Source organism: Zootoca vivipara, chromosome 4, assembly GCF_963506605.1.
Source record: "Zootoca vivipara chromosome 4, rZooViv1.1, whole genome shotgun sequence".
Taxonomy (NCBI): domain Eukaryota; kingdom Metazoa; phylum Chordata; class Lepidosauria; order Squamata; family Lacertidae; genus Zootoca; species Zootoca vivipara.
In genome coordinates this window covers 97,970,433-97,996,449 of record NC_083279.1, presented here as the reverse complement: position 1 = coordinate 97,996,449, position 26,017 = coordinate 97,970,433, and the positions used below count along the sequence as shown (strand labels likewise).

The 26,017-nt window shown below is 44.3% G+C and overlaps 1 protein-coding gene across 3 annotated transcripts in view; it reads right to left on the bottom strand.

The window, feature by feature from the left end:
• Nucleotides 1-26,017, bottom strand: part of LOC118085572 (zinc finger protein 420-like) — a 148,367-nt gene that overhangs the window by 59,116 nt on the left and 63,234 nt on the right. For 2 of the 3 annotated variants that reach the window (XM_060274036.1, XM_060274035.1), the window contains 3 exons: nt 22,203-25,986; nt 20,539-20,665; nt 17,641-18,932 (listed from right to left, as the gene is read on the bottom strand). In XM_060274036.1, the coding sequence (XP_060130019.1) occupies nt 17,842-18,932; nt 20,539-20,665; nt 22,203-22,277 (1,293 nt within the window). In that variant the 5' untranslated portion in view covers nt 22,278-25,986 and the 3' untranslated portion in view covers nt 17,641-17,841. Of the gene's footprint in view, nt 5,403-17,640; nt 18,933-20,538; nt 20,666-22,202; nt 25,987-26,017 lie in introns of those variants that run through there. The other variant, XM_060274037.1, reaches the window with a different exon arrangement.

The following is a 26,017-nucleotide window of genomic DNA, read 5'->3' as shown; positions in this document are numbered from 1 at the left end:
GGAAACACCATCAAAGCATTCTTGGCATATGCCTGTCAAGCCTCTGCTTAAAGACCTCCAAAGAAGGAGACTCCACCACACTCCTTGGTAGCAAATTCCACTGCCGAACAGCTCTTACTGTCAGGAAGTTCTTCCTAATGTTTAGGTGGAATCTTCTTTCTTGAATCCATTGCTCCGTGTCCGCTTCTCTGGAGCAGCAGAAAACAATCTTTCTCCCTCCTCCATATGACATCCTTTTATATATTTGAACATGGCTATCATATCACCCCTTAACCTCCTCTTCTCCAGGCTAAACATACCCAGCTCCCTAAGCCGTCCTCATAAGGCATTGTTTCCAGGCCTTTGACCATTTTGGTTGCCCTCTTCTGGACACGTTCCAGCTTATCAGTATCCTTCTTGAACTGTGGTGCCCAGAACTGGACACAGTACTCCAGGTGAGGTCTGACCAGAGCAGAATACAGTGGTACTATTACTTCCCTTGATCTAGATGCTATACTCCTATTGATGCAGCCCAGAATTGCATTGGCTTTTTTAGCTGCTGCATCACACTGCTGACTCATGTAAAGTCTGTGGTCTACCAAGACTCCTAGGTCCTTTTCACATGTACTGCTCTCAAGCCAGGTGTCACCCATCCTGTATTTGTGCCTTTCATTTTTTCTGCCCAAGTGTAGTACCTTACATTTCTCCTTGTTAAAATTCATCTTGTTTGCTTTGGCCCAGTTGTCTAATCTGTTAAGGTCATTTTGAAGTGTGATCCTGTCCTCTGGGGTATTAGCCACCGCTCCCAATTTGGTGTCGTCTGCAAACTTGCTCAGGATGCCCTCAAGCCCATCATCCAAGTCATTGATAAAGATGTTGAATAAGACTGGGCCCAAGACAGAACCCTGTGGCACCCCACTAGTCACTACTCTCCAGGATGAGGAGGAGCCATTGATGAGCACCCTTTGGCTTCGGTCAGTAAGCCAGTTACAAATCCACTGAATGGTAGCATTGTCTAGCCCGCATTTTACCAGCTTGTCAAAGGCCTTGCTGAAATCAAGATAGGCTACATCCACAGTGTTCCCTTCATCTACCAGGCTTGTAATTCTGTCAAAAAATGAGATCAGATTAGTCTGACATTACTTATTTTTCAGAAACCCATGCTGACTTTTAGTGATCACAACGTTCCTTTCTAGGTGCTCACAGACTGTTTGCTTAATGATCTGCTCTAGAATCTTTCCTGGTATTGATGTCAGGCTGACTGGGCGGTAATTGTTTGGGTCCTCTCTTTTCCCATTTTTGAAAATAGGGACAACATTTGCCCTCCTCCAGTCTGCTGGAACTTCGCCTGTTCTCCAGGAATTATCAAATATTATTGCCAGTGGTTCTGAAATCACCTCTGCCAGTTCTTTTAATACTCTTGGATGTAGTTCATCTGGCCCTGGAGACTTGAATACATCTAAACTAGCCAAGTATTCTTGTACTACCTCCTTACTTATTCTGTGCTGTGTTTCCCCTGCTGAATCATCTGCTCCATATTCTTCAGGTCGGGCATTGTTTTCTTTTTTGGAGAAGACTGAGGCAAAGAAGGCATTGAGGAGTTCTGCCCTTTCTCTGTCCCCTGTTTGCATTTCACCATCTTCTCCTCTAAGTCAGCGTTTCTCAACCGCTGTTCCGCGGCACACTAGTGTGCCGCGAGACGATGGCTGGTGTGCCACGACATGCGGCGACGAGAAGGGCGATTTTGCAGCTGCAAACTCCACCTCCCTGGGCGTCCTATTTCTTCGCCCCTTCTAGTTTCCACAGACCAATCAGCTTTCATTATTTCCATTTTCCCCATGCCTCACGTGACAGGATCATCCCAGAATCCTTTAGCCAAAATGGCAGCCCCCAGCTAATAGTGCCTCACGTGTGTCTCTTTTTGGGAAAATCGAGCGGACTTCAAGTAGCTACTTTTAAGATATTCAATCTCCATCATTCAAAAGGTAGTTTGTTGCTAATTCACGGAGGCATGAAGACCAAATCGTCCTCTCACAAGTCCGAGAACACGCACAGGGTAAGATACAGGACGGCGGGGTCGGGTGGGGTGGATCAGAAACCCGGATCCTTTACGAACTCGGCAGCGCTGACCCGCCGGAAAGCAATATTTGGCAAGTGTTTCTTACAGTCATAATTATAATATAGGGCGGCACAGAGTTAATTTTTTAAACTTTTTTAATGGTGGTGTGCCTCGTGATTTTTTTCACGGAACAAGTGTGCCGTGGCCCAAAAAAGGTTGAGAAACACTGCTCTAAGTGACCCCACTGTTTCCTTGTTCTTCCTTTTGCTACGGACATACCCATAAAAGCCCTTTTTGTTGCTTTTAACCTCTCTGGCGAGCCTGAGTTCATTCTGTGCTTTAGCTTTTCTGACTTTGTCTCTACACGTGCTGGCTATATGTTTGAATTCCTCTCTGGTGATTTCCCCCCTTTTCCATTTTTTGTACATATCCCTTTTAAATCTTAACTCAGTTAAAAGTTCTTTAGATAGCCACCCTGTCTTCTTTAGGCACCTTCCATGTTTCCGTCTCATTGGTATTGCCTGAAGTTGTGCTTTTAATATCTCTCTTTTAACAAACTCCCAACCATCATGAACTCCCTTCCCTTTTAGTATTTCTGTCCATGGGATCTCACCCAGTGTTTCCCTAAGTTTTCTGAAGTCGGCTTTCTTAAAGTCTAGGATTTGAGTCTTACTATGCTTGGTTGCTCCTTTCCGCTGAACAATAAACTCCAGAAGAGCATGATCACTCCCACCTAATGATCCTGCCACTTCTACCCCACTAACCAGGTCATCACTATTGGTTAGGACCAGATCTAAAATGACTGATCCTCTTGTTGCTTCTCCCACTTTCTGGACAATGAAATTGTCTGCAAAGCCAGTGAGGAATCTGTTCGACCTTATGCTCTTGGCTGAGTTTGACATCCAACAAATATCAGGATAGTTGAAATCCCCCATTACTACTATCTCACCTCCTTTTGAATGCCTGGTCATCTGTTCCAGGAAGGCATCATCTGTGTCCTCAGTTTGGTTTGGGGGTCTATAGTAAACTCCCACAATGAGATCACTGTTATTTTTCTCTCCCTTAATTTTGACCCAGATACTCTCAACTTGGCTTTGAAGTTTTAAATCCTGGATCTCTTCACAGGTATACACATCCCTGACATATAACGCTACTCCTCCTCCTCTCCTGTTTGGTCTATTTCTCTGAAATAGATTGTATCCCTCTATTTCTACATTCCAATCATGAGACTCATCCCACCAGGTTTCAGTAATGCCTATTATGTCATATTTAGTTTGCTGTACCAAGAGCTCAAGTTCATCTTGTTTATTTCCCATGCTCTGTGTATTAGTATACAGACATTGAAGACCATTTATCATTCCCCCATGTCTCTTATTTAAGGATATTTTCTTCTCACCACTAGGTCTGCGTGCTTTTTGCTCCATTTGGTCCTTGACATTTGGATGATCATCTTCAGAACTTGATACTCCTACCTTCAGGACCACTGTCTCCCTCCCCCACATAAGTCAGTTTAAAGCCCTCCTGATGAGGTTTTTTAGTTTCATGGCAAAAACATTCCTCCCAACTTTTGTGAGGTGCAGCCCATCACTTGCCAGAAGTCTATCTTCAAGAAACAGCAGACCGTGATCTAAGAATCCAAACCGTTCCTGTTTGCACCATTTGCGAAGCCAGTTGTTCACTTCGACCTATTTTTCCCTCTCTCCCTGGGCCATGTCGTTCAACTGGGAGGACAGATGAGATGACTATTTGTGCATTTAATTGCTTCAACTTCCTGCCCAGAGCCTCATAATCACTTTTGATCTACTGTAGGCTATGGCTTGCAGTGTCATTGGTTCCCACATGCACCAAAAGGAAGGGGTATTTGTCGGTGGGTTTTATGATTCCTTGCAGCCGTTCTGTTACATCTTTGATCTTGGCCCCGGGTAGACAGCACACCTCTCGAGACATCTTGTCAGGCCCACAGATCACTGCTTCTGTACCCCTCAGTATGGAATCCCCTATCACCACTACACACCTCTTCACAGGCTTGGTCGGGATTCTTCCATGTGCTGTCCCTTCCAAGGTTACCTGCATATTCCCGGAGGACTGACTTTGCTGCTCGTCTTCATATTCCTCATCAACTGTGATAGTCATCCTATCCTAATTTTTCTTTCCCTTCTCTCTCTCTCTCTCCCCTCCCTATGCTTTACCCATAACCAAGGAACCTGACTCTGGTTGCCATGGAAACTACATGTTTGCAAAATGATGTTCCCTACTAATAATCCAGATGCTACTGTCTTTTAACCCCTTGGCTGCTGCAAAAAAGTGTCTCTGGATTCATGGGAAAAAATATGGTAATCTGGTTTTTATGACCTTTGTGTGGATTATTTTATGGGAAGTGAGTGTGGAGCTCTTCCTGAAGCTCTTTCCACATTCCACACACTGATAGGGTTTCTCCCCTGTATGAATTCTTTGATGGGAACTGAGAGAGGAGCTAACAGTGAAGCTCTTTCCACATTCCACACACTGATAGGGTTTCTCCCCTGTATGAGTTCTTTGATGTCTTCTGAGATGGCAGTTCTTACTGAAGCGCTTTCCACATTCCACGCACTGATATGGTTTCTCCCCTGTATGAATTCTCTGATGCTTAGTGAGAGAGGAGCTGTGACTGAAGCTCTTTCCACATTCCACGCACTGATATGGCTTCTCCCCTGTATGAATTCTTTGATGGGAAATGAGAGAGGAGTTCGTACTGAAGCTCTTTCCACATTCCACACACTGATATGGTTTCTCCCCTGTATGAATTCTTTGATGGTAAGTGAGAGAGGAGCTGGTACTGAAGCTCTTTCCACATTCCACACACTGATATGGTTTCTCCCCTGTATGAATTCTCTGATGCTTAGTGAGAGAGGAGCTGTCAATGAAACTCTTTCCACATTCCACACACTGATAAGGTTTTTCCCCTGTATGAATTCTTTGATGGGAAGTGATAGTTTCCTTCTTATTGAAGCTCTTTCCACATTCCACACACTTATATGGTTTCTCCCCTGTATGAATTATTTGATGGGAAATAAGATGGGAGCTCTGATTGAAGCTCTTTCCACATTTCCCACACTGATAAGGTTTCTCCCCTGTATGAATTCTCTGATGCTTAGTGAGAGAGGAGCTGTCAGTGAAACTCTTTCCACATTCCAAGCACTGATAGGGCTTCTCCCCTGTATGAATTTTTTGATGGGAAGTAAGATTGGAGCTCTGACTGAAGCTCTTTCCACATTCCACACACTGATAGGGTTTCTCCCCTGTATGAATGCTCTGATGGGACGTGAGAGAGGAGCTATGACTGAAGCTCTTTCCACATTCCATGCACTGATAGAGTTTCTGTCCAATGAGATTTTGTTGATGGGAAGTGGAATGGGAGCTCCGACTGCAGCTTTCTCCACACTCCAAATTTTTACGTGGCTTCTTCTCTCTGTGGATTTTGTCATGGTCACCTTTGTTCTCAATTTCAAATTCATCACAATCTGCAATGGAAACAAAAAGGGATTAGAGCCTCAGGAACAAATGGAGAAGAACTGAAGGGAGTTGGGTGTGTGTTCATTACCTGTGTTGTTTGTCATTAAACAACATATTTATTATTAGATTCTGATGAGTTGTTGAATGTTGCTTTGATATACAGTAGTGGTCAAGATTGTGGAAGACTTTTGGGGAAAAGGTTCTATGGCTTCTTTTGGAATAAGACTATAAAATTATATATCAATGGGAAGATGATTTAATCAAGAATGGAATCCAACAAAGTTTGCTCAATTACCCGTATTCTATCAAACGTAATAGCCAAATAACTAGAAAAAGGAAGCACAACTTGCTTTGGGTGACTTTTGTCAGTGTGCTATGTGATTGCCATCAAGTTGGTTGGCTTTTTGTGTTCTTTCATTTATTGAGGTTGTAAAACATAATAATATTATAGAAATGGCAGAAAGAGTTGATTGGTCACCCAGAAAGTGATGTAAAATTGTACTATTAAGTGAAGAAGGCTACAGTTATGAATAAATTAGAATAGAGATTGGGGAAAACTTAACCAAAGCTGGCCTTTCTATATGGCTGGTAAAGGCAAGAAAAGATGCAGAAAGGCAACTGACGATCGAAGAATGGAGAGACGGTACCTACATGAAAGAATAAAATCATCTGGGTGTATACAAGATGACATGGCGAAATGTAATGTGAAGTTGAGTGCGAGGACTGGTCTAAATGTTAGATTTCTAAGGGGAAAGCCATTGTTATCTCTCAAGCAAAGGTTGAAAAGATTAAACCCATGTTTACTGGACAGAGGAACAATGGGACAGTATTATTTGGAGCAATGAGACCCAAATCTCCTTGCTTGGTAGTGATGGCATGAAACACGTGAGGAGAAGAATCAGAGAAGATTTACATCCTTCTTGCATTACACCGACCGTGAAACACCCAGATAGTGTGATGATCTGGGGTTGTATGGCAGCAAAAGGTGTGTGCAGAATTTGTATCATTAGTGGGAATGTAAATGCCCCAAAATACATGAATGAAATACTTGAGCTCAAACTGAAGCTTTCCGCAGGTGATCTTTTCCCAGATACTGAAGCATTTAGAAATATTTATAGAAATATTTATTTATTTATTTATTTGTTTGTTAGTTAGTTTGTTAGTTATTTCAACAGGATTCAGCTCCATGTCATGTTGCTGCTGTGTGCAAAGGTGATTTCAATATAATCCTATTCCACTGCTGGAATGGCCTGGGAATAGCCCAAACTTTAGCCCAATCAGAAATCTATGGAGCCAACTAAAGAAACTTGTTAGTCAGAAGCAACCCAGCAATAAAGCCCAAGTAACAGAGGGAATAATTCAGTCTTGGTTTCACATTATTACAGATGCAAAACTAAAAACTTGGTTCACTTCACGAGAAGGCGTTGTAACGCCGTAATTAAAGCTAAAGGTTACCAATGGTTACCAAAGGTTTCATGTTTTTTCTTTATGACTGCCTTCATAAAAGTTCCTGTATTACATTCTTCATTAAATAATGTTTCCATTTATATATAATTTTATGGTATTACTCCACACAGAACTGGTGTTATGAGCCATCAAACCTCAGAAATACACTTTTCACAAAAGGTTTCCCCAATTTTGGCCACTAGTATAAGTTGTTCATTTTAAAGTTAATGTTCTTTTTATATGGGATCAGGTTATTATTATTTGTGTTTCGTGTTTATATGTGTGTTGAAAGCTGTCCAGAATGGCTGGGGCACATAATTATTATTATTATTACTACAGTGGTACCTCAATTTAAGAACAGCCCTGTTCGGGAAAAGATTAAGTTGGTAAACCGAGATGCCCTGTATTACTGTTGTTGTTGTTGTTGTGATAAATGTAGTATTGTAAAGTTCATTAGTGGGTCGTAAATCCTTAGACCCACACAGCCAATCTTCAATGGCTGCCCAGTACGCTCTCCAGCTCGCTCTGCAAAGCTTCTTCTTGTTCAGACCCAGCAGAGTTGCAGCGCAGCTGGAACGATGGCAGTCTGTGTCTTCAATTAAACAGACTCAACTTCGTTGCTTCTAATCTAACTCAACTTTATTACAGAAGCATAAGAGAAACAGCAAAACCGACAGAAGCTAGCTGCATGTTTGCAGCTCTTATCTCTAGCACTCTCTCCTACACACTCCTCTCCAGCAGAAACTCAGACTCGGACTCTCAGACTCAAAACCAAAGCTGAACTCTGAAACAAAGGAAATTTCACGTATCACTTGTGGGCAGACACCCAGAGAATCAGAACGCCTCCAGAGTGTTTTAACTCTGTGTTCACCAGAATCCCAACAATTATTATTATTATCCTCATAATCATCATCATCACTGCTACTATGACCTGAGATTCATCATTTCTGGGATGAATTTTGTTTGGCCCAGTCATGGCATCCCCTCCATCTCCAATGTCAGTCGTCTCTTTGGTCAACCCAAGAGTGACAGGAGCAAAAACAAAACCAGAAAACCTGAAGCTAACAATTCTGAAGCTGACATTTAAGATGGCCTGGGCAGTTCAGAGCAGCCCAATCATGGTAGAAAAAGGAATAATTTGAGGAAGATTGTTTAAAGAAAAAACTGTAATTTACTGTTTATTGTGGGGGTCTTAGATCACGACTGGACCTAATGGTCAGAGGTCCTTTTACCTTTACCTAGGTTCCCAGGTGCTATAGGCGGCGCTGTTGAGCTCTGTGAAAATATATGAGGTTCCTCACATACAGGTATTTTTTGAATTTCCAGGCAGATATGACGATCCCACAGGGAGCCTTACCAAGAGAGGCCACTAGCTCACAATTCTCCTCCATGACGTCCTCATGCAGAGCTCTCTGGTCAGAATCCAGCAATGCCCACTCCTCGTCCGTGAAACAAACAGCGACATCTTCAAAGCACACCGGACCCTGAAAGAAAAAGGGAAATGTCCTCCTCTGAGACAGCATCAATATGATCTGCTACACAATGCTCTGTTGTTTCCTTCCTGTAAATTGTGGTGTTGTTTCAATAGGATTGCTTTGCTGCACATTTTATTTATGGATGCTTATTTTATTATTCGTTTTAATTATGGGTGTTCATTATGGGGTTGGCTAGGTGAATCCAGGCCGTTATTTGTTCTCATGTGTCCGCTACTTAGAAACCAGTTGTAGCATTCACTGATCAATCTAGATTCTAGAAATAAAATCAGCCTATTTTGGATGGCCGTCTTGGATGATCCAGCAGAGATTCCTGCAATGCAGGGAGTCTCCTGGCTCTGAGAGACAAGCAGGTAGGGTGGCTTCTGACAAAAGGAGAGGGAGTCACCGGCGGCTCTGCCTTATCCTGACTCACCTCAGTCTCTCAACCTCCCTCCTCCCACTCACCTACTTCCTCTTCTGCCTCTGATTCTGCACTGCATTCTGCCACAGAGTCTCCCAACTCACTACGCCCTGTTACCCCTTCAGCTTCTGACTCCTACTCTTCCCAGGCTTCTCCCTCTTCCCCCTCTGACTGCCCATCCTCTGCTTCTTGAGCTCTGAGCCATCTTCCCTTCCTGGTTCCCCAGCTGCATCCTCCCACCATTCCTATGTGTCCAACCAGTCCATGACATTGCTCCATCCCTCGGCCTCTGTCCCCACAAGGCAGCTTCCCCTGACCTGATCTGGTTCCACAGCCGCTGCTTCCCTTCTGCCCCCATGAAAAGACGGATCAGGAGGTCTTCCTGGCATCATTCTGTCACCTGCAAGAGAAAAAAGGTAAACAAGACGCCAGGAGTGCCTGCTTCTCTCACAGGTGAGACAGGGCATGTCTAAGCACAGATGGGCCTTTGAGAAACCCTTACCTGCTGAGAGCATTTGGACGTTTGTGCCCATTTCATATGTTTGCTGTGCAGAAATACATCTCCCCTCCTCTGGACCCTTGTTCCCAACTGTCTCCCCCCCAAAAAAGATGAAAAGAACGCTCAGATGAGTTGGAAAAGCAACAGAATGAGACCAAAGGGAGAAATACCACCTTCCTCCTTACCCAGTGGCCTCTCTCTGGTGTCCAACGGAGGTTGAACAGCTAGTGAAATATGGGGAGCCCTAGAGCATCTGCTTGGCATGCAGAATGTCCCAGGGTCAACCCCTGACATCTCCTGCAAGGGCTGGACGAAATCCCTACCTGAAACTCTGGGGAGCTGCTGAAAGTCAGTGTAGACCAGGGGTCCTCAAACCATGTCCCGTAGGCCAAATCCAGCCCACCAGTGTCATGAAACTGGCCTGCACGGCTATCTCAGATCCCGCCAAGTGTCCGAGGCTGAAAGCCTTTCAGTTGCTGGAGGAAGATCAGCTGTACCTGCTGGAGGTGATTCAGAACTGCCAGGCAGCTCAGCTCAGGGGCTCCGAACCCTGAAGTGCTCCAAGCAGGAGACGGCCAAAGCCATCCTGGGGAGTGATGGGTGGTGTGGGGGAGCCCCATGGTGAAGTGGGGCAGGGAGGGGCTTTGGGGAAGGGGTTGTGCATCTGCTGGAGAGGAAGAGACTACTGGCTCAAGGCATGGGGAGCCATTCCCGTAGAAAGCCAAGCTTGGAGAGAACCAGAACAGGGATGGGACCCCTCAGACCTGCTCCCCGCTGGCTGGGCTCTTTGTCCCCCACTCTGCAGTTGGTGGTGGTTGACAAAGGATTAGGCGAGGCGTTCAGTGGGTTCTTATATTCTCAATTTCTTATTTTTATTCTTATTTCATTTATTACTTTTATTTGTTTGATTGATGGATTGATTTATAATTTATTTTAACATTTTATTTATTTTGCACAAAGCAGCTCAGAGCCCTCCAGCCATTTTGCAGCGGATGGAACTGGTGGATCCTCCTCTGGACCCTTGTTCCCAACTGTCTCCCCCCAAAACAAGATGAAAAGAACCCTCAGATGAGTTGGGAAAAGAACAGAATGAGACCAAATGGAGAAAAGCCACCTTCCTCCTTACCCAGTGGCCTCTCTCTGGTGTCCAACGGAGGCCTCTCTCCCTGAAAAAGAAAAACAAGGATTCAAGAGAGAATGGTGAGAAATATTAGAAAGAGAACGACAAAGACTTGAAGGGTGTGAGATCTCATTCTATGGATGCTTTACCAGAAAAGGATGAGCCATCAGCAGACCATTATGGGATGTTCTCTGTCCTGTTTGGAGCCCCTTGGGAGTATCCAGAGGAAAGTCTCTCTCACCTGCTTTCTTTCCTCTGCCTGACTCAGGAGGAAACCTTCGGCCAGGGCCACCGCCTGGGAACTGGTCTCTGCTCCGCATTCCCTCACCCAGCTCTCCATCTCCGGGGGAAGGACAGCCAGGAACTGCTCCAAGATCACCAGGTCCAGCATCTCAGCTTTCGTGTGCCTTTCTGGCTTCAGCCACTGGTGGCAAAAGTGGTAAAGTCGGCTGCAAACCTCTCGGGGTCCTTTGGCCTCCTGGCAGCAGAACTGCCTCAACTTCTGGCTCTGCACCTCTGAGCGGAGGGCGTCCTCCTCACCCAGGATCTTCTGCACTGGGTTCTCCCAGAATCCCCCACTGCTCCCAGTTTGGATGGCATGGCCTCTTCCTGTTCCAGGGCCAGCTGAGTCTCGCTCATCCATCTGTGCTCTCAGGAAGCCTCTAAGAGATCGGAAGGAACCCTTTGGTCTTCTGCCGAATTCTGTCCGTCTTAATGAGAAGCTCTAGCAAACCCTACAAAGTAAATACATTGTTCTGTTATAGAATTTGTGGGACCAGGGGGGGAAGATGGTTCCCTGAACAAGCATGAATGAATCTTGTTGGGATCTAGGGCTGAACTGCACCACATCACAGACCATGCGTTATCTTTGGGGGGGGGGGGAGAGGAGGAAGAGCAAAAGAAATGCAATGCAAAATGTGGAGGAAACTGAAGGGATATCTGTGAGATTAATTAACCTTGTTTCTGCTGCCTTCCAGTCAGTGCATGAAGTCAGAACTGACTGACAAGGGAATCCTTTGTTTCTTGTGAAAAATGGATGCTTGGCTCTAGTGGGGGTCCTCACCTGGGGGTCCTAAGGAGTTGCTCCCCATCCCACCATCACTCCCCTGCTTCTGTCTCCTTTTCTTGCATTTGGACTCTCTGCCGCTCTCAAGACAAACTCCTGGGGTAGGGTCCTTTTTTCTTTGCTCTGAGGGCCAGGTATGTATCTGACCGACTCCCTAAGGGCCAAGTGGGCGGGGCCAAATAAATATCCCTTGAAAATTAGGTGGGTAATTTATCATCATTTAATAGCTTAACACACACACAGGCATTGATGCCAAGGTCCCTGGAGGCTCAGTGAGTAGCAGCGCCCATTTCCGCCTGGTTTTCCAGCAACAATCCCTTTGGGACAGAGAGGATGTGGTCCTGGGATGCCATGCTCTGGGTGCGAGGGGATTGCTGCAGTGGCCTCCGTGTGGAGCTGCCCTTGGAGACGACTGGGAATCTGGTCTGCAATGCAGCAGCCAGACTATGGGCTGGGATCCCTCTCTTTATTCCTGGCCTTTCCCCCCCCCTTAACTTCCTTCCTCCCCGTGGGTTTTTTTATATGGGGGGGGGGCTAGTCCACCTCCTCGCCCAGCTTTGGAAAACCATTTGCACATGTTTCCTCTGTTGTGCAATGACGCTGAGCGACGTCACACAGAGTTAAAGTCCTAGGGACTCCTTTGTTTGAAGAAGGGAGATTTCGTGGGAGTCAGTTTGGGATCCTCTGATCTCCAGGAAGGAGAGCCTTGCAGACCTCGCCCCCCCCTGGCAGGACCCTCTCCTCCCTGACTTGGCTTTGCCCCCCCCCCAGGCATCCTCCCCTGCTGCAGCCCTGGGACCCCACCGTCTTCCCACTGCACCCTCGAGGGGGGGGGAGAGGAGAGAGAGAGGAGACTCACCAGATCATCCCAGGAGAGGACAGCGATGCAGCCCTTGCAGGAGAGATACCAAAGCAACACCCACCCCCCCTTCCTTGCAGGAAAGGACTGGGGAGGGAGGGGCCTTGGCTCTGGAGGACCTGGCCCCCCTTGCTTCCTGTCCTCTCCAGGAAGGCAGCTCAGTTGCTTTTAACCCTTGCAAAGCCGAGTCCACCCAGCTCTGCCTTCCACGTTTACTTGATTTCTTGCTTAAGTCGGGGTTGTTGTTGTTTTCCATTTCTTGCATTTATCTAGTGTCCGAATGTTTCTGTCTGGTTGCAGCCTATGCTAATAGACGCGGTTGATTCCTAAATCTGAAGGGGGTTTATCTGTGTGCCCCTTTCCCCCTGTCCCACAGATACCTCCCCAAAGGAGCAAGCAGCACATTTATACAAATGCAGAATAAACAGCACTGTAGTTGCAAACCTCAGCAACCTCGCCTCTCCCTGGCAGGACCCCCTGAAGCCTGAACCCAGGGGGATCTCACCTCCCCGCATGAGCCACCCTCCCCTGCAGCCCTGGGACCCCCCACCTTCTCCCCACTGGAATGCAGCTTTTGCAGGAGCCCTAGAGCATCTGCTTGGCATGCAAAATGTCCCAGGGTCAGCCCCTGACATCTCCTGCAAGGGCTGGATGAAATCTCTGCCTGAAACTCTGGGGAGCTGCTGCCAGTCAGTGTAGACCAGGGGTCCTCAAACTATGTCCTGTGGGCCGTATGCAGCCCGCCAGGGTCGTGAATCTGGCCTGCACGGCCGTTTCAGAACCTGCCAAGTGTCCGAGGCAGAAAGCATCTCACCTCCCACTCAGTCAGTCCCCACACCACTGGCATGGTGGCGGCTCTACTAATGAAAGGCCAGGGGGTTTCATTTCCCTGGGGACAGGGAAGCGTTGTCTTTTGGCGAAGTTGAGGTTGGCGGAGGAAGGCAGACTTGGGTCTATTCGGGTTCGTTCCGTAGCAGGGTGGATAAAAATCAATGATTTTTTTAAAAAAAATAAAAAAAATCGGATTTTTTTATTTAAATCGGATTTTTTTGATTTAAATCGGATTTTTTTGATTTAAATCGTTTTTTAAAAAATAAAATGCTTTTTGAGGAAAATATATTACCATCCAAAGGTTATTCCATCATGAAATAAAGATTAGATTTTTAATTATGTAGAATAAGGTTGTATATGTTTAATTTTTGGGGTAAATAAATTCCATTAATCCATTCACAATGTCATGCTCTTCCAGAGGTTTTTGTAAGATTATTGGGCAGTTTCTCTGCCTGCAAGATATTATCACAGATGCTTGGTATACTTTTGCAGTTCTCAAAACTGAATTTGACTCAACAGAGATCACATGCCTCTTCTTTACAGCAAAAATGTTATAACATGAACAGAGTTGAGAAAAAGACCTTAATCCTATTGTTCTACAAACCTATGAATACAGAATCAACCCCTTCAGTGCTAAATTTCAAGAAGTTCAGTGAATAGAATAGAAACAATATTTTTCTGATTGTTTGGAGTGGACAGTATTTAAGTTTTTCATGTGTAGGCTGGTCTGACAGTCTAAGTTTCTTAAAATATATATACAGTATATTGTTTTTGTTTAGCCAAATTACTTAACAAACATGGATGTTTGTTTAAGCAAATAACATATGCTGTAATAGAAAAAAATTCCTTCAGTAGACCAACTAAGTTTTTATTTTGGTATGAGCTTTCGTGTGCATGCACACTTCGTCAGATACATGAAAGCTCATACCAAAATAAAAACTTAGTTGGTCTTTAAGGTGCTACTGAAGGAATTTTTATCTATTTTGCTTCGACTCAGACCAACACGGCTACCTACCTGTAACTATATGCTGTAATGTTATTGTTTCAGTTGAATAAATCTATTTAAATTGTTATTATTAAGGTAATGATTATTTTTCCCCTTCCTAAGTACAACAGAAAAGTTGTCCAAATACAGTATGAATGATTAACCTATTAAACTGGGGATAAAAAAACTAATATGAAAAGTTGTTATTCTAAAAATCTTCATCTACCAGCATATTAAAGTTGTACCAGCAAGAATTAGTCTTTATGTAGAAAACTATGATTTAAATCAAGCCTTACTGACTAGTGATTTAAATCGTGATTTAAATCGTGATTTAAATCAGTTTGATTTAAATCAAATCCACCCTGTTCCGTAGACATTTACTTGAAAGGTGGGACAAGGAAGTATAGTCTTATTCTGTGGAGGAAGATCAGCTGTACCTGCTGGAGGTGATTCAGAACTGCCAGGCAGCTCAGCTCAGGGGCTCCGAACCCTGAAGTGCTCCAAGCAGGAGACGGCCAAAGCCATCCTGGTGAGTGATGGGTGGTGTGGGGGACCCCCCTGGGGAAGTGGGGGGGAGGGGTTGTCCGTCTGCCACAGAGGAGGACCCTACTGGCCTAGGTTGATGTATCCTGTTTGAAAGGGGAATCATCTAGGGACTTCCTGTGAAAATCTGGGTCAGGAATGCTGCTCCTAGAATGGATTCATGTGTAACAGGTCAATCGCGATCTACTGGTCGATGCACAACTCTGGTCACTGCTCCCTGAGAAAAGCTCAGCAACTCTGGACAAAGACAATGGGTAGATCACTAGCAGTTTTTTTTTTTATTATTGGGAGTAGATCTCAAATCTCTTGGAAGTTGGAACGTCCCTGCTATAATGCATAGGTATATACACACAAAACAAAACCTGATGAAATCGATAAAAATCCATGAGAAAAAAATCCAAAGCCATCCTGGTGAGTGATGAGTGGTGTGGGGGACCCCCATTGGGAAGTGGGGGAGGGATGGGCTTTGGGGGAGGGGTGTGCATCTGCAGGAGAGGAGGACCCTACTGGCTTAGGGCATGGGAAGCCATTCCCGTAGAAAGCCAAGCTTGGAGAGAACCAGAACAGGGATGGGACCCCCTCTGACCTGCTCCCCGCTGGCTGGGCTCTTTGCCCCCCACTCTGCAGTTGGTGGTGGTTGACGAAGGATTAGGTGAGGCGTTGAGGGGATTCTTATATTCTCAATTTATTATTTTGATACTTATTTCATTTATTACTTTTTTGATTTATTTATTTATTTATATTGTAACATTTTATTTTATTTAATTTTTGCACAAAGCAGCTCAGAGCCCTCCATGGGGGTTCATGATTCAGCAATATATAATACCATTTAAAGTGTTGCATCTCCTGACTCAATTACCATTTGACTAAAGCCATGATTGGCTTTTCTTACCAGGGACTCAAGGAAGGGGAAGGGGTAGATTTAAGAGACCAAATTCCCAAGAGCATAAAACCTGTTCAGTCAATTTAAAATCCACTTTCCCAGTTTGATGTCCTAAGACATTTCTGATACAGGTACATAGGCTTTCCTGTTGCTTGCTGCATAGGAAGCAGGCTTATAAATCTTAAACTTTATATAGATCAGAACTTCAACATTCAGACAACCCAACAACTCAACTTTCGCACCAAAAGCCAGTAATAAAAGTTTGATCAAATTAAATTCTTAATAAAGTCTCAGTGCTAATGGATCATGTTTCCTGCATTAAACAGAAATATCTGCACCCCAGGAAAAGACCATTGGGAGCTGCATGCCTCCTTTATCTACATGAGATTGGGGTACAGATCTCTATTCAAAAATGTTTCACAAATGTTTGGTTATTAATTTTTTGTCTGCCCCCCTCTGGTCATTAGCAGAACAATCTACAGTGGTGCCTCGCAAGACAAATTTAATTCGTTCCAGGAGTCAATTCGCGGTTTCCCATAGGACTGCATTGAAACTTAATCAATGCGTTCCTATGGGCTCCGGGGGACTCACTCTCTTGGCTCGGGGAAGGCAGGGAGGCAGTTCCTATTGCCGCCTGCCTCCCTGCCTGCCTTCCCCGAGCCAAGAGAGCAAGCGCCGCCGCCGATACCGGCTGTGTGCGAGGCGGCAGGGGAGAGAAGCGGAGAATAAGGATCTCCGCTTCTCTCCCCTGCCACTACGCCGCGGACACCAGGGAGCATCAGATGGGGCAGAGCCAGTGAAAGGGGAAAAGAAGCCATAGAAAGGAGAGGAGAGAGAGATAGAGAGGCAGAGACATTGAGGCAGGCAGAGCCAGCGAAAGGGGAAAAGAAGCCATAGGGAGATAGAGAGGCAGAGAGATCGAGGGAGGCAGAGCCAGCGAAAGGGGAAAAGAAGCCATAGAAAAGAGAGAGGAGAGAGAGAGAGGCAGGGAAATCGAGGCAGGCAGAGCCAGCGAAAGGGGAAAACAAGCTATAGAAAGGTGAGAGGAGAGAGGAGAAGTGCCGATCGAGAGGAGAGAGAAGTGCCGATCAAACTTCAGTTTTGCAATCTATTAATTCCAATTAGCAGTACTGGGGATGGTTCAGATTCTGTGGCAATGCTTTTGGCCAGCAGAGGGTGTCACAGGGCCAGCCTACTTTCCCTTTAAAGCAAACTTGGGTCTCCAGCTGTTTTTGGACTACAACTTCCATCATCTTTAGATAGCAAAACCAATGGGGAGGGATGATGTGAACTGTAGTCCGGGAGCAGCTGGGGACCCAAATTTGGGAAACCCTGCTTTAAAGCAACTTTAGTGTTTGGCCCGCAAAGATGGGACATACAGTATTCACGTTTGTATTTTCTTGTATTTTGTTTTCTACATGACTTTTGTTCGATTTGTTTTTTTTAAGAGGGCAAATTAAAAGAGAAATTGTATGGAAAGTTGTGGAGGAATAAAAGGTTGTGTGAGGGGGAAAGGGTACAGAGAGCCCCCCCCCATCCTGAGGAGTAGCTCTTCCACCAGCAGTAGCGTCAGCGGGGAGGGGGAAGAGTCCAGTGAGGAAGGAGGAAGGAGGAGACGGGGCTCTGGCAGCATAGGAGAGCCCCTGCTGCACGTGGGACAGGAAGAGAGAGGGGGGGAAGAGGGGGAGAGGAAAACATGGAAAGGAGACCCTTCTTCCCTCTGGTTCCGGAATTACGCAGGAGGAAATGCGGGAGGAGATTTGGGGTGCCCCGACTCTTATGTTGGAAGAGGACGCGGAGCGTGCCATTCCGGGGTTCTGGGTCAGACCGAGCGGATGTATCCTGTATAGCTCTAGCACTGTAAATAGCCTGCACTTAATAAAAGCATGAAAAGGCAAAGGTCTGGAGAGTCGTTACTCTAGAGTAGTCGCAACGCATCGCCTGTGACAGGTTGCGTTTAAAAAAAAAAAAAAAACTGGGGGTGGCCTCAAATATTTTATTGGGGGGGGGCAAAGACCCCTAGGCCTTTAAGAGTTGGCACATATTTCCCTACACCTACAAGTTTCAGGATGGTTACAACATAAAAATGCAGCATAAAAAACAAAAAAACACCACATTTTAAAAGGGCATTAGATGTCAATCAGCCAAACGCCTGGTTAATAAGGTGTTGATTTGCCTGGCTCCTAAAGGTGTATTGTGGTTTTTCTGAGCTTTGTATGGATTCTTTTATGGGAAGTGAGTTTGGACCTCTGACTGAAGCTCTTTCCACATTCCACACACTGATAGGGTTTCTCCCCTGTATGAATTCTTTGATGGGAAGTGAGATTGGAGCTGTCAGTGAAACTCTTTCCACATTCCACACACGGATAGGGTTTCTCCCCTGTATGAATTCTTTGATGGCAAGTGAGATGGGCTCTCTGACTGAAGCTCTTTCCACATTCCACACACTGATAAGGTTTCTCCCCTGTATGAATTCTTTGATGGGAAGTGAGATTTTGGCTGTGACTAAAGCTCTTTCCACATTCCAAGCACTGATAGGATTTCTGCCCTGAATGAATTCTTTGATGGCAAATGAGAGAGGATCTGTCAGTTAAACTCTTTCCACATTCCACACACTGATAGGGTTTATCCCCTGTATGAATTATTTGATGGGAAGTGAGAGAGTATCTCTGACTGAAGCTCTTTCCACATTCCACACACTGATAGGGTTTCTCCCCTGTATGAATTCTTTTATGGGAAGTGAGAGAGTATCTCTGACTGAAGCTCTTTCCACATTCCTCACACTGATAAGGTTTCTCCCCTGTATGAATTCTTTGATGGCAAGTGAGTTTGGACCTCTCAGTGAAGCTCTTTCCACATTCCACACACTGATAGGGTTTCTCCCCTGTATGAAATCTTTGATGTCTTGTGAGATGGGAGTTCTCAGTGAAGCTCTTTCCACATTCCACACACTGATAGGGTTTCTCCCCTGTATGGATTCTTTGATGGGAAGTGAGATTTTGGCTGTGACTAAAGCTCTTTCCACATTCCACACACTGATAGGGTTTCTCCCCTGTATGAATTCTTTGATGGGAAGTGAGAGAGGATCTCTGACTGAAGCCCTTTCCACATTCCACACACTGATAGAGATTATTTCCAATGAGATTTTGCTGATGGGAAGTGGAATGGGAGCTCTGACCGCAGCTTTCTCCACACTCCAAATTTTTACGTGGCTTCTCCTCTCTGGGGATTTTGTCGTGGTCACCTTTGTTCTCAATTTCCAATTCATCACAATCTGCAATGGAAACAAAAAGAGATTAGAGCCTCAGGAACAAATGGAGAAGAACTGAAGGGAGTTGGGTGTGTGTGTTCATTACCTGTGATGTTTGTCATTAGCCAACATAATTTAATCAGGAATGCAATCCAACAAAGTTTGTTTAGTTATAACCAAATAACCAGAAAAAGGAAGCACAACTTGCTTAGGTTGACTTTTGTCAGTGTGTTGTGTGATTGCTATTAAGTTGGTTGGTTTTTTTGTGTTCTTTCATTTAGTGAGGTTGTAAAACATAATAAAATTAGAGAAACGGCACAAAGAGTTGACTGGTTATTCATAAAGTGATGTAAAAACTTGGTTCACTTCACGGGAAGGCGTTGTAAGGCCGTAATTAAAGCTAAAGGTTACCAAAGGTTTCACGTATTTTCTTTATGACTGCTGTTCTAATAAATACTCCTTTATAAATGTTCTTGCATTACATTCTTCATTAAATTATTTTCCACATATATAATTTTATGGTATCACTCCACACAAAAGTGGTGTTATGAGCCATCAAACCTCATAAATACACTTTTCACAAAAGGTTCTTTTTATATGGGATCAGATTATTATTATTTATGTTTCATGTTTATATTTGTTTTGGGAGCCGCCCAGAGTGGCTGAGGCAACCCATCCAGATTGGCATGGTATAAAAAAAATTATTATTATTACTACAGTGGTACCTCGATTGAAGAACAGTCCTGTTCCGGAAAAGATTAAGTTGGTAAACCGAGGTCCCACTGTATTACTATTACTACCGTGTTTCTCATATTTTAAGGCATCCCTACAAAATAAGGCATGGCAGGATTTTCCTGAGGTGGAAAAATATAAGGCATACCTCGAAAATAAGCCGTACCGGGTGGTGGGAGCAGGTCTGTGGCAAGGAAGGGTTGCTGCTGCCGCGTTAACCCCTGGGACCTGGCTGCAGCCTTTGCGCATCGCGCGCGGACACCCAGGACCCGGCTGTAGCCTCAGCGCGCAGCCCCAGGATCCGGCTGCAGCCTTTGCGCGCGGACACCCAGGACCCGGCTGCAGCCTCAGCGTGCAGCGCACGCAGCCCCAGGACCCGGCTGCAGCCTTTGCCTGCCGCGCGCGAAGACCCGGTGGGAGCAGTCCGGTGGTCTGTACAGGTACCGGTACTTAATTAAAAAATAAGACATCCCTTGAAAATAAGCCATGGTGTGTTTTCTTCAGGAAAAAATAAATATAAGACGCGTCTTATAATATGAGAAACCCAGTATCATCATCATCATCATCATCATCGCTACTACTACCTGAGATTCAATAAGCCTAGCTCTTCTCTGGGATGGATTTTGTTTGGCCCAGTCATGGCATCCCCTCCATCTCCAATGTCAGTCGTCTCTTTGGTCAAACCAAGACTGACAGGAGCAAAAACAAAAACAGAAAACCTGAAGCTACTTATCTTCCCTAACAATCCTGAGGCTGACAGTTAAGATGGCCTGGGCAGTTCAGACCAGCCCAATCAAGATAGAAAAAGGAATAAATTGAGGAAAATATAGGAGGTTGGTCACATACAGGTATTTTTTGAATTTCCAGGCAGATAGGACGATCCCACAGGGAGCCTTACCAAGAGAGGCCGCGATCTCACAATTCTCCTCCATGACGTCCTTATGCAGAGCTCTCTGGTCAGGATCCAGTAACGCCCACTCCTCATCCGTGAAACGAACAGCGACATCTTCAAAGCACACTGGACCCTAAAAGAAAAAGGGGAATGTCCTCCTCTGAGACAGCATCAATATGATCCGTAACACAATGCTCTGTTGTTTCCTTCCTGTAAATTGTGGTGTTGTTTCAATAGGATTGCTTTGCTGCACATTTTATTTATGGATGCTTATTTTATTCCGTGTTTTAATTATGGGTGTTCATCTTTGTGCAAATAGATGGAACTCCACCTTGTGTTTTCCACGTCATTCTGCCTACGCAAGCATTCCAGTTTGCCTGACGGAATGATCCACTTTCTCCTCTCCTCGTAAGCTGTTCTGGGGAGTTCCCTCATAATGCCCCGGAGTCAAATTCAAGGGGTTCATGGGGGCATGGAGAGAGGGAGGAATGGGGGGACAGGACCTATATTGCAGCGGATGGGGCTGTTCTCATTTGCCCACTGCTTAGAAAACACTTTTAGCATTCACTGATCAGGTTGAGGTTGAATCCTGACAAGAAAGAAGTACTGTTTGTAGGCGACAGGAGGTGGGCAGGTGTGGAGGACTCCCTGGTCCTGAATGGGGTAACTGTGCCCCTGAAAGACCAGGTGTGGGGCTACCTTTGAAGGTGACCCGGAAACTACAATTAATCCAGAATGCAGCAGCTAGACTGGTGACTGGGAGCGGCTGCCGAGACCACATAACACCAGTATGTTTCTAAGCACAATTCAAAGTGTTGGTGCTGACCTTTAAAGCCCTAAACGGCCTCAGTCCAGTATACCCGAAGGAGCGTCTCCACCTCCATCGTTCTGCCCCAACACTGAAGTCCAGTGCCGAGGGCCTTCTGGCAGTTCCCTCACTGTGAGAAGCCAAGTTACAGGGAACCAGGCAGAGGGCCTTCTCGGTAGTGGCACCCGCCCTGTGGAACACCCTCCGACCAGATGTCAAAGAGAAAAACAACTACCAGACTTTTAGAGGACATCTGAAGGCAGCCCTTTTAGTGTTTAATAGATTATTGTATTTTGATGTTTCTGTTGGAAGCCGCCCAGAGTGGCTGGGTATAAATAAAAAATAATAAATTATTATTATTATTATTATTATTATTATTGATCAATCGAGAAATAAAATAAGCCTATTTTGGATGGCCATCTGTCTTGGATGATCTAGCAGAGATTCCTGCAATGCAGGGGCCCTCCTGGCTCTGAGAGACAAGCAGGGAGGGTGGCTTCTGGCTAAAGGAGAGGGAACCACTGGAGGGAGCCTTATCCTGACTCAATTCAGCCTATCAACCTCCCTCCTCCCACTCACCGCCTTCTTCTTCTGCCTCTGATTCTGGACTGCATTCTGCCACAGAGTCTCCCAGCTCACTAAGCCTTGTTAGCCCTTCAGCTTCTGACACCTCCTCTTCCCAAGCTTCTCCATCTTCCCCCTCTGACCACCCATCCTTCTTCTACCTCCACTTCTTGGGCTCTGAGCCATCTTCTCTCCCTGGTTCCCCAGCTGCATCCTCCCACCATTCCTCTGTGCCCAACCAGTCCATGACATTGTTCCATCCCTCGGCCTCTGTCCCCACAAGGCAGCTTCCCCTGACCTGATCTGGTTCCACAGCCGCTGCTTCCCTTCTGCCCCCATGAAAAGACGGATCAGGAGGTCTTACTGGCATCATTCTGTCACCTGCAAGAGAGAAAAGGTAAACAGGAGGCCAGGAGTGCCTGCTTCTCTAACAGGTGAAACAGGGCATCTCTCTCTTTTTTGGATAATATTTAATAATATAAGCAACAAAATATAACAATATGCCAAAACAAGAAAGAAACAATTCCAAATCTTACAGACTAAAACACAAAACTAAGAATGAAAGAAAATAAAAAGGGAAAAGAAAAGAAACGAAGGTAAAGGACAAAGAAGAAAAAAGAAAGACAGACATATTGCCAACACCATATTCATCGTTACATAACCAAAGACTTCCACCGATCTCACAACACTTCAGTCTTGTTAAATTTTTCTGTATTTCCTTGTTATCTCAATCCTATTTTATACTAGGATTGAGATGTCAATGTTCCTTCCCCTTTCTATTCACAATGTAATTCTGAACTCAACCAGATTTTTACCCTTGAACCATGTTTTTTTTGAAAATCATTTTTTTATTAAATTTTTCCACTTTAAATATCTAATCGAATTCCAAATTATATAAATTATACAAATATCAATTAAACAATTAATCCAAATCTTTTGCCAAATTATAAAATTTTAATCAGACCTCCCATGCTTCAGACTCAGAAGCTACCGTATTTTTCGCTCCATAGGACGCACCTGACCATAGGATGCACCTAGATTTTAGAGGAGGAAAACAAGGAAAAATATATATTTTGCTTTCTTGAATTGTCCTAGGCATAGCAGCCAACTCCTAGAGGCCTAGGTGCCTTTGCCCCCCCCCAATAAATATTTGAGGAAGCTTCCTTTGGCAAAGGGGGAAAGCTCCGTTTTTTTGAGGATCAACTCAAAGTTGTGCAGCTTTTTTGCAAATGGGGAAAGCCCCATTTTGGTGGGGGTCAGCTCACAGTTGTGCATTTTATTTACAAAGGGGAAAGCTCATTTTTTAAGGATCAGCTCAAAGTTGTTGAGTTTCCTTGCAAAGGGAAAAAATCCTGTTTTTATGGGGTTCAACTCACAGTTCTGCAGCTTCTCTGGGAAAGTTTCTAGACCAATAATCTAATCAGCCAGTCACATGTCACTGGGGAAACAAACAGCCTGGGCAAGGGGCCTGGGCGGGGCCAGTAAGGGAGCTAGCTCCCTTATCTCCCTTCCTGAACTCTTGCAATCAGTTGCTGAGCGGGTTCCTTTCAACCCTCTCTTTCCCTCTTGTTAGCCTTTAGCTCTTTCTAAAAAAGAAAAGAAAAAAGCACGACCTGCCTTTTTTCGGCTCCAGGGACCACACATTCGCTCCATTAGACGCACAGACATCTCATCTTGCTTTTTAGGAGGAAAAAAGTGCGTTTTATGGAGCAAAAAATACAGTACTTGTTTCCCTTTCCAGTACTTAGCTACCAGGATTCTTGCCGCTGATGTCGCATATAAGAATATTTTAACCTTCTCTTTTGGAATGTCATTGTTTAATATTCCTAATAGGAATCCCTCTGGACTTTTATTATAAGTAATTATTAGTATTTTCTTTCTCTCTTCATGGATCATGCCCCCAAATTTCCCAATCTCTGGGCATGTCCACCACATATGGTAGAAGGTTCCGTTTGGTTTCATACACCTCCAGCACTTATTTTAGTGCATTTTGTTCATTTCAGCCAGCCTTTCCAGGGCCAAGTATCACCTATGATACATTTTCATATAATTCTCTCCTATTAAATAACATGCTGTGAAGTTTATGATTTTTATAAATAATTTTTCCCACTCTTTGTATTCTATTGTATGGACTAGATCTCGTTCCCACTTTTTAATGGCATTTCCCTTTTCTTTTTCTGATTGTCCATTCTGCAACAATTTGTAGATTTTTGAAATATTCCTTTGATTATTGTATAATATTTGCTTTTCCTATACCGATTTTTTTAAAATCAAAACTGTTTGATTTTTTATCCTTCTCTTGTTGTTACTATGGCTTTGTTCCTTTCCCAGACTTAAAATAGGGCCTTCCTCACCAAATGGTTAGTAAAGCCTCTATGTGCTTTTATTTTGTCATGTCCTAGGTAGCCATGCCACCCAAAGACTTTGTCCCAGCCCTCCAAATCTAGAACCTCAGTATCCTTAAGTAACATCCAATCTTTCAGCCATATCATATATGTGGCCTCGAAATATATTCCTAAATCCGGAACCGCAAACCCTTCCCTTTCTCTAGGCTCCGTCAACAATTTGAATCTGACTCTTGGCTTTTTACCCTGCCATATCAAATTGGATAGGTCCGTCTCTCTGCCAACCTTTAAAACATTTTGTGCCAATAATTGTTGGGACCGTCTGGAAAAGAAAGAGCATTTTCGGAAGAATTGACATTTTTATCATAGATATTCTACCCCATAAGGACAGATTTAACTTACTCCATTTAGCTAGATCTCCTTTTATCTCCTTCCACTTTTTGATAAAATTATCCTTAAACAAATTAGTATTTTTATTAGTAATCCAGATCCCCAAATAATTTGCTTTGGTCGTAATTTTTAGGCCTGTTGCTCTTTCTAGCTCTTCCTGTTCCTTTCCCCCCATGTTTTTAGTTAATAATTTAGATTTTTCTTTATTTAACTTAAATTCAGAGACTTCTCCATGTTGTTATTTTCTTTAAGGCTTCCTGTATTCCTTCCTCTGGGGTTTCTGTAATGATGACCACATCATCTGCGAATGCTTTAACTTTATATCGTCTGTTACCCCTTATTTTTTTATCTTTTCTTATCGCTATTAAGAGCAGGGATAGGCAACCTAAGGCCCATGGGCCGGATGCGGCCCAATCGCCTTCTCAATCTGGCCTGCAGATGGTCAGGGAATCAGTGTGTTTTTACATGAGTAGAATGTGTGCTTTTATTTAAAATGTATCTCTGGATTATTTATGGGGCATAGGAATTCATTCATTTCCCCCCCCAAAATATAGTCAGGCCCACCACATGCTCTGAGGGACGGTGGACTGGCCCACTGCTGAAAAAGGTTGCTGACCCCTGATTAAGAGTGTTTCCAATGTTGCAATGAACAGAAGTGGAGATAGAAGGAACCGTTGTCTGGTGCCTCTTCAATTTCAATTTCTTCAGTTATTTCATTGTTTATTAATAACTTAGCTTTCTGATTTTTGTAGATCGTTTTAATTCCATTTATAAATTTCAAACTTTCTATAGTGTGAACTAAAAAATTGCAGGTCACGCTATTGAAAGCCTTCTCTGCGTCTACCAAGATGAATTCTACCTTTTTACTTGGTTTCATATCAATATATTCTAAAAGGTCAATCACTATCCTTATGTTATTTTTTATCTGTCTCTCTGGTAAAAAGCCATTTTGATCTGTGCCTATTATTCTATTTTAAAAAAATTCAGCCTGTTTGCCATACACCTGGAAAAAATTATAATCTGTATTCAGCAGTAAAATTGGTCTATAATTCTATTATAGATGCAGGCCATCTCTAACTACAGGTGGGCCTTTGAGAAAGCCTTTCCTGCTGAGAGCATTTGTTTGTTGTGCAGAAATACATCTCCCCTCCTCTGGACCCTTGTTCCCAATTGTCTCCCCCCAAAACAAGATGAAAAGAACCCTCAGATGAGTTGGAAAACCAACATTATGAGACCAAAGGGAGACAAACCACCTTCCTCCTTACCCAGTGGCCTCTCTCTGGTGTCCAACGGAGGCCTCTCTGCCTCACAGGAATCCAGGTCCATTTCTGCAAAATGATCCTTTCCCTGAAAAAGAAACAAGGATTCAAAACAGAGA